At 50.3% G+C, this 8412-nt stretch overlaps 1 protein-coding gene across 1 annotated transcript in view; it reads right to left on the bottom strand.

Annotated features, from left to right (window-relative positions):
- Nucleotides 1–359: 359 nt before the first annotated feature.
- CORO2B (coronin 2B) overlaps nt 360–8412 on the bottom strand; it is a 147362-nt gene continuing 139309 nt past the window's right edge. The window contains exons 9-12 of the mRNA XM_055536823.1: nt 7593–7705; nt 7152–7242; nt 6808–6947; nt 360–2301 (exon numbers count right to left, since the gene is read on the bottom strand). Of these exons, the coding sequence (XP_055392798.1) occupies nt 2170–2301; nt 6808–6947; nt 7152–7242; nt 7593–7705 (476 nt within the window). The 3' untranslated portion in view covers nt 360–2169. The remainder of the gene's footprint in view (nt 2302–6807; nt 6948–7151; nt 7243–7592; nt 7706–8412) is intronic.

Here is an 8412-nt window from a genome sequence, read left to right as displayed (position 1 = left end):
AACTGGGGACAATTCTGACATCCCAGGGGGACACTGGGTGATATCTGGAGACATTTTTGTTTATCATGACGGGGTTGGGGTTGCTGCGGCATCTGGCTGGTGGAGGCCAGGGATGCTGCTAAATAGCTGATCGTGCTCAGGACAGCCTTCAGAGCAAAGAAGCATCTGGCCCCAGACATCAGCAGTGCTGAGGTGTGAAATCACACCTGTAGACACAGACATGGTTGTTGCAGAGAAGCAACAGAGCTATGGCTGGGGAGTTGGTCATTAGGATACAATGGCGACCAAGAGGAGGAACTGCCCAGGTGAAAAGAGCCCGCCGTGCCCAGGCCTGATAACTTGAAAACATTTTATTTCAGTTCTATCCTTGGGAGGCAGCATAAATAATCACAGAAGACCACAAAGGTCAGTGGGGAAGAAAAAAAGCTTCAGAAGTGTGGGGAGGAGGAGATGTGAGCTGACGCAGTCTAGCAGCAGGGTCTGGGGGGTGAGGAGACCCTGCTTTAGCTGGCCGTGAGCGTGGAAGGCTCTTGGAGGAAAAGCCTGAGGGTTTGGGGGGGCTCTCCCTGCCCAGGTCACTCGGAGGGGCTTAGGGAGCCCCGCCCCTGTGGATGGAAGTTCTGCAGGGTGGCCGTGGGACAAGCAGGTGCAGAGCACAATGCGTCTAGAGGTTCTAGCTAATGAGAGAGAGGTGTAGACACCCATTTCTTGATCCCCAGACCAGATCTCCCCCCTCAAACTGTGACTTTTCTGAGAACAGTGTTCATACACTCTGTGAGTAATGAGAAATGAAGGGAGAAAAGGAGGAAAAAAAGAAAATGGTAGAAGACCAAGTGAAGCGTGGCATCTCCCAGGGTCCTGTGGCCTTGACCTGCTTCTCAGTGTTTTCATCTGCAAAGTGGGGAGAGCGCTCCCTGCCTCTGGGAGCTGAGATGAGGCTCAAAGGGGATCCTATATGTCGAAGGGCTGTGTAAACCTTAAAGTGCTACACCAAAGTTAGCGGCTGCGGTCGTTCTACAAGCGTAAGGCTGACCGTGGCTGAGAGCGGGAGGAGGGACACGCACGCAGAGCAGCCCTCGGGGCCAGCAGGCCACTGCTCGGCCTTCCCAGGGCCAGCTCCACCCTCCTCGGCCTCAACCTCCAGGAGGAAGAGGCCTCATCTCGGAGTGAGTCACCTGGGGGGTGAGGGCAAAGGCTGGGGGCCAGGAGGTGGAAGGGATACTGAGTGTGGGGGAGGGGCGTGGCATATCGGCACTACTGGTGTTGGGGGGCTCCCGGTCCCCCTTCTGCTCCACCGAGACTTGGGCCCTGGTGATGCCCCTGTAGGACTGGCATCTTGATGCAGTGGGAAGCGCTCGGGCCTGCAGTCTGCACACCACTGGTCCTGGGTCCACTGTTCACCTGCTGGGTGACTCAGTGATGTCACTTCCCCAAAGCAACCCTCAGTTCTGTCATCTGTAAAATGGGGACACTATTCCCTACCCCGACTGCCTCACAAAGTGAACGGGAAAAGGGTGTTGCCAGAGCTTTGAAGAGCATCAGGGGAGGGCAAGGGGTCATTATGGCCTTGGTGAAGGATCCTCTTAATTCCCTGAAGATAAGAGAGAGGGGGCAAGAGACAGGAAGGAGCTGGGCTGCTTGCAACCCTGGTCAGGCGAAAGGGCTTCTGGGACTGCCCAGGGCGAGGGAGGTGGGGGAGGGGAGGGAGACCGCGGATGCCTGCAATCCAGCCCTTACTGTGCGTCCATCAGGGCCACCATGAGCCCCAGCAGGGAGCTCAGAGATGTCCCGGCAGTCCCCTCTGCCGGGGACAAGTTCAACCTCTAAGTCTACTGGGGTTCTGGCTTCCCCCTGCGCTCCTTGGTCCACAGAGGGCACTCGTCGGGGGGAGTTCACGGCCTTTGCTCAGCCGAGGGGAAGCCGAGGCTCCGGGGGTGTCAGGGAAAGGGGCTGCCAGCCTGGACTCTGGGAGAGGCTGGGGACTTCTATTAGCATGAGGTCAAGAGGTCAAAGGTCAGCTTCCAGTTCTTGAGGTGGCAGGTGGGGGGTCCTCAGGCTCTCCCCCAGCTCCAGTCCTGGCGCTCTCTCTGGGGTCACCGGAGAAGGGGAAGTTAAGGGACGAGTAGAAACAACGGAGAGATCGGCTTAGAAAGCAGCCCAGCCGGGGAGCTAACAGTTCTTGGGGCTATTGCGCAAGTTTTTCAGTTCCAGCTGAAGCTGCCGAATCCGGATGTCTTTCTGGGCCAGCTCCTCTTTCAATCTCCGAATCTCATCCTGCTGCCGGAAGAACATTCGGAGGAGCTGGTGTGGACGAGAGAAGGGGCCAGAGGGTGGGAGAGAACAGGTGAGAAGGTGACCTTCGCGGGGGGCGGGGGGAGGGGTATCCGTACCCCGCCCCTCCCCCCATGCAGCCGCTGTCCTGATTCAGGCCTCCCACTCCTTCCCCACTCCAGGGTCCAAGGTGACTCAGGAGGCCGCTCTCCCATCTCTAGACTCAGCTCACCCATGCCCACCCCCACCCCACCCTGTGAGGCAGAAAAGAAAGGACCCTGATCCAAGATCACCAAGGAAGGGCCCAGTCCACATAGGCCAGATATCCTAAGCTTACCCACTTAGGGCTTCAAGCCTTAATACTTTATTTACTTACCATTCGGAATGGAAAGCTTTCTGAAATGTTTTGTACCCGGCTCTCTCTCTTTGTTTTTAAATTGGAGTATTGTTGCTTTGGGAGTTTCCAAGGTGACATTAGTGGTAAAGAACCCACCTGCCAATGCAGGAGATGCAAGAGATGCTGGTTCAATCCCTGGGTCAGGAAAGTCCCCTGGAGGAGGGCATGACAACCCACTCCAGTATTCTTGCCTGGAGAGTCCCATGGACAGAGGAGCCTGGTGGGCTACGGTTCAGAGGGTCGCAAAGAGTTGGACACGACTGAAGTGACAGTATGCACACGTGCACATAGTTACTTTACACTGCTGTCGATTTCTGCAGTACAGCGAAGTGAGTCAGCTGTATGTATACATACATCCCCCCTTTTTTGGATCTCCTTTGCATTTAGGTCACCACAGAGCACTGAGTAGAGTTTCTTGTGCTTTACCGTATCTTCTCATTAGTTATCTATTTTATACATAATATCCTTTTTTAAAAAACAAATATTTATTTTTGTCCAGGTCTTCATTGCTCCCTGGGCTTTCTCCCCCTAGTTTCGAAGAGCGGGGGATACTCCCTAGTTGCGGTGCACAGGCTTCTCGTTGTGGTGGCCTCTCTTGTCGCAGAGCACAGGCTCTAGGCTCGTGCGCTTCAGTAGCTGTGGCTCATGGGTTCAATAGTTGCAGCGCGAGGGCTCTAGAGTGCTGGCTCAGTAGTTGTAGAGCACTGGCTTAGTTGCTCCAAGGCATGTGGGATCTTCCTGGGCCAAGGATCAAACCCGTGTCTCCCGCAATGGCAGGCAGATTCTTTACCACTGATCCACCAAGGAAGTTAAGAATACCTAATTCCTAAGATTCATATAGTTCTCTTTCTATTCATATAGCCTTCCCCCTATTCTTCTCTTTTCCTTAAGGTCAGGATATAGAATGGCATTTTTCCTGCTGATGGGGGACTAGCACAGCACCCCAAAGTTTGCACTGGGCATTGCTGGAGTGGCCATGAGCAAAGCATAGGAATCTGACAATACCCTTGCTGAGATGACTCCCTGGATTAAACAGCCTCTCCACTGCTTCCATAAAACAGACTGGCCCACACAACACAGCCTCTGCAGGCTCCTGAAGGACCCCGCACACTTCAGTTGAATGTCACCAACAGACAGTTGTCTTGGTCCTCCAACTGCCCAGTGTGAGTTGCAGTTGTCTTTGTAATTGCATAATTTAAATACTACACAAACTGATGAAATAGAAATACAAAAGGAGAGTGGCTCTTTCTATAAAAACCAAGTTGAATGCATTTGAGAATCTTGATGAAGAGGGGGTGCTAAAAAGTTGCTACTGATAGGTACGGATGATATACACACAAAAGACTGAGGAATATTCTGTATCTTGATTGCATGGTGGTGCTTACATGGCTATAGGATATGTCAGAACTCGTGGAACTGTACACTACAAAGGATGAATTGTATGGCAGGTCAATTATACCTCAATAAACCTGTCTTTAAAAAAAACACTGGGGAAAACTTTGAAAACACAAGAGCTTTGTTTTCAGATTGATTTTAAGTTCTCATTCCACCTAAAAAAACACTGAAAATGGAAATAGGAGTTAAAGTGTGATTTATTTGACAGATACATAGAAGATCCCAACTGGGATGTCCCGAGAGAAAAGGAAGGTCTTGATTCTACATCAAAACATGTGGACTGAATGTATATGTTTCATATTTTAAACAAAAATAAATAGTTTAAAGAATGTATATATCATTTATATGATTCATTCCTTTAACTGACTTGGAAAAAATTTATATTAACCAAAAAACCAGTTCTAGTTACCTCTGTTCAGAGAGAGATTATGCTATATGCCCCACACTAAATAATTCTACATACACCTGTGCCTTCCAAGTTCTCAAAGTTTCCTTGTATAATTTTTTTGGATCAGCTTTTGTTTAAAAAACATATTTTTTGAGGTATACTTCATATGCCATAAATTTCACTCATTTTAAGTGTCAATTCAGTGAGTTTTAGTAAAATTACAGAGCTGTACAACCATGTCTCCTCCCATGTGTCAAGCTACCCATTGTCTCTTCACTGTTGAACCAATTTCTCATTCGTTGCTTCTAGTTTTCTGTATTAAAATTGTGGGTAAAAGGTAAAACAAGAGCTACCAGCCTCTGAGCAAAAATTTTTTTTCCCCAGGGAGGAAAGGATACAAGCTGTAGTGTATAGATTGTGGCATTTGTATTGTTTGCTTAGAGACCCTTTAAAATATTTCTCCAGGTCCTCTGTTCTGATTCATATAGACAAGTCCACTCCATGTAACTGCTATTCAACCCTGCCTTCTCCACACCCAGTACTAGAACTAACTTTAGGTTCTTATTAAGGCCCTAGGCTCGCAACAATTCAACTATGCCTACCTTGTCAGGGTACATAAAAAATTTCTTTTAAAGAAAACACCAAACATATACAAAAGTGGAAAGAAAAGCACCATGAACCTCCAAGTACCCAACTTCCAACTTCAGCAAATAACATGTAACCACTCTTGCTTCATCTTTATTTTTACCTACTTCCCCTGTACCACTCTCCTGGGTGATTATTTTGAAGCAAATCCCATTGATCATAGTTTCATCCAGCCTTAGAAATCTGAGCATCCCTCTATAATGGCACATAAACATATTTTATAGCAATTAAAAATTTACCTGTCAATTTTACCTGTAAGACTAAGCCTTGGTGGTCAGGAATGATCATACTTTCATGAATAACAGTGATAATTATAAGATGGCCCCCATGTTATGCCCCTCCTTTCGAGGATGGACTGAACCCAGTAACTTGCTTCTAATGAACAGAATATGGCAGATGTGCTGGGATGCCATTTGCAAGGGGAGTTTACAAAAAGACTGTGGTTTCCACCTTTGACACCCTCTCTTCCTCAAGGCCATGCTGTGAGCTGCCCTGTTTTGAGGTCCATGTGGCAGGGACCTGAGGGAGGCCTCTGGCTGACAGCTCTTGGGGGAATGAGACCCTTGGTCTAACAACCTATGACGAAATGGGTCTTGCCAGCAACCAAGCGAGGAAAGCCAGAAGCAGATCCTTCCACGGGTGAGTCTTCAGATGTGACTGCAGCCCTGGCTGACAATTCACACCTTCATGAGACCTTGAGTCACAGGCACCCACAGACATTGTGAGATAATAAAACATTTGTGGCATTTAAGTCCCTAAGTCTCAGGGTAATTTGTTACATGGTTCTTGTTGTGCGTGCAGCATGCCAGGCTTCCCTGTCCTTCACCATCTCCTGGAGCTTGCTCAAACTCATGTCCATTGAGTCGGTGATGCCACCCAACCATCTCATCCTCTGTTGCCCCCTTCTCAAGAGCTAATGCAGTTAGCCTCTCTGTGCATCTCATGTGAGCAGGAAAAGTGCTAGACACTTAGGGATGATCTCTTTAACTCTCACAGCATTTCACATCCCCATTTTGCTGTGAGGAAATGGACTTAGGAAGGTCAGGAAACATGTTCAGGCACAGCCAGGAAATGAGAGAGCCAGATGCAGGTGGCTCCCTGCAGCATCTCCACTTCAGCTGCATCCAGCCCAGGGCCTGGCACACAGTGGGCATTCCATGAATCCTGGCTGAGCTGAACTGTATTTGTGCCAGGGACCAAGGGTGTGGTGGAAGGCAAGGCCTCTCGGGGGCGTGGACAAGGCCCAGCTCTGGTTGCCCTGAGAGAGCTGCTCCCTTTCCAAATGGTACAAAGAGTACTTTCATAAACACTCAGCCTCTTCCACAAAAACAGGAAATCATCAGACCTCGCGGCAGCTGCCATGCCAGAGAGGAAGGCAGTGCTCTAACACATGAGGCTGGTTTCCCTCGTGAGCCAGGAATTTACAACTGCAGATGACGGGGACATTCTGATATGGTTTCACAAGGGGACATGTAACTCCAGGTTCTGGGATTTGTGGGGATAGGGAGGGGCATCAATATCCCCACCATAGCCCAGCCTCTATTTATTGGGGTCAGAGGCAACAGAAGCCCACAGCAGGCTACTTATGGTATTTGTCACAGAAAGAAAAATGCCTCAGAACTGAGCTGGCCTAAAGGCTTGAAGCTCATAATTGAAATGCAAAGGTCTCGCTCTGCCAGTGTGTGTGGAGGCAATAACTTATTTTTCTTACCTCATTCTCTGTCCTGGGTGGGACATTTTCTAGTAAATCTATTCCGTTGACCACCACACTCTTCTTTTCTTTGATGGGAGCCTTGAACACCATTTTTGGGGACTTCTTATAGCCTTCTTTCAAAGACATCAGCACAGGATCTAAGCAAGGCAAGGCATGTATTCTCACCGACTATCCTGTGGACTCCCCAGTGAAGGTGGCTGTCATGACACCATGCCTGACGGCTGGCTGGGCGTGAGGGCGAGTTCAACGAGGAGGATATGCAAGGGGAAGCGGGTGGGCTAGACTGAAGGCCAAGATTGCAGTCTCCCATTCTTTTCTGGGAAGCCCACCCCTGGTGGTACCTCGGTTGATGCCTCCCAGCCACTCATCAGGGGTCAGAGCTGGCTCCGTGCCCGGCGTCATGGGGTAAATGTCTTCCTGGTAGGAATCCGACTGCAGTGGGGTGGAGCAGAAGAGTGGACAGGTGGGGGACTGCTGAGAAGGCCCCTTCTTTCCAGTCAGAGTCTCCCCTTCGCTGACCTCCAACCACATACCTGCTCTCTCTGCTGCAAGTCTCTGTACTCTGTCTCCCACTTGGAATTCCCACCTTGCCTTCGTTAGCAAGCCAGACTGTCCTCACCTTGGATTGGTCCTCACCCTCTGCACCCCCAATTAGGCCTGAAGACCCCAATCCACAGGAAAACACCTCCTTCTTCTGAGTTCCTCCAGGCTCATAGCCCCAGTAGTGAGGAAGTTAGCCTTCAATGCCAGGGGCCCTTTGCAGCCAGCCCGGCCCCACTCACCCTCCGGGGCACGATCATGGAGATGGGCTCTATGAGGCCCTTGAGAGTCACCAGCTTGTAGAACCGGAACACCTCGCAGGCAGACACGTCCAGTCCATGCTTGGGCATGACCCCTGCAGACAGGCACACACACGGCTGCATGGGGTCCCAGGAGTCCCCCCCAGCAACCCTCCTTCCTGATGACCTTGGCCAGGGGAAAGGTGCAGTTGGAGGGCACTAGGTTTGGAGGCAAGGACCCATGCAGTGGACAGGAAGGGGCTGGGGGCTTCCCGAGTCAGGCTTTGTCTCTGGGGGTAACTTCTCAAATAAGCCCCATGGGCCAGACCTGTTTCACTAAGATGCATACTGTAGACCTGGGGGCCTTTGAGACCTGCAAGGGGCTGCACAACTACTTGAATCTAATCCATTCTCTTTGTAGGTGAGACTCTTGAGGGGCAGAGAGAAAGGGGCTTTTGCCCACTCTATATACCTCAGAGCCCATCACCTGCTGAAATGAACTGGTATCCTGAAGCCTCTGTGCTCCCAGTCTTCATAGAGAAAGAAAGAGAGAGAGGACTTCCCTGGTAGTCCAGTGGTTAAAAGTCTGCCTACCACTGCAGAGAACATGGGTTCGATCCCTCCCTGGTCTGGAAAGATCCCACATGTCTCAGGGCAACTCAGCCCCAACTACTGAGCCTGCACTCTAGAGCCCATGAGTTGCAACTAATGAGCCAGTGCTCTGCAGCAAGAGAAGTCACCGCGATGAGAAGTCTGCACACCACAACCGAGAGTAGCCCGGGCTTGCTGCAACTAGGGAAAGACCACCAGTAGCAACGAAGAC

The sequence above is a fragment of the Bubalus kerabau genome, chromosome 10, assembly GCF_029407905.1.
Source record: "Bubalus kerabau isolate K-KA32 ecotype Philippines breed swamp buffalo chromosome 10, PCC_UOA_SB_1v2, whole genome shotgun sequence".
Taxonomy (NCBI): domain Eukaryota; kingdom Metazoa; phylum Chordata; class Mammalia; order Artiodactyla; family Bovidae; genus Bubalus; species Bubalus kerabau.
Note: the sequence above shows the minus strand (reverse complement) of the source record. Positions and strands in the feature narration are given on the sequence as shown.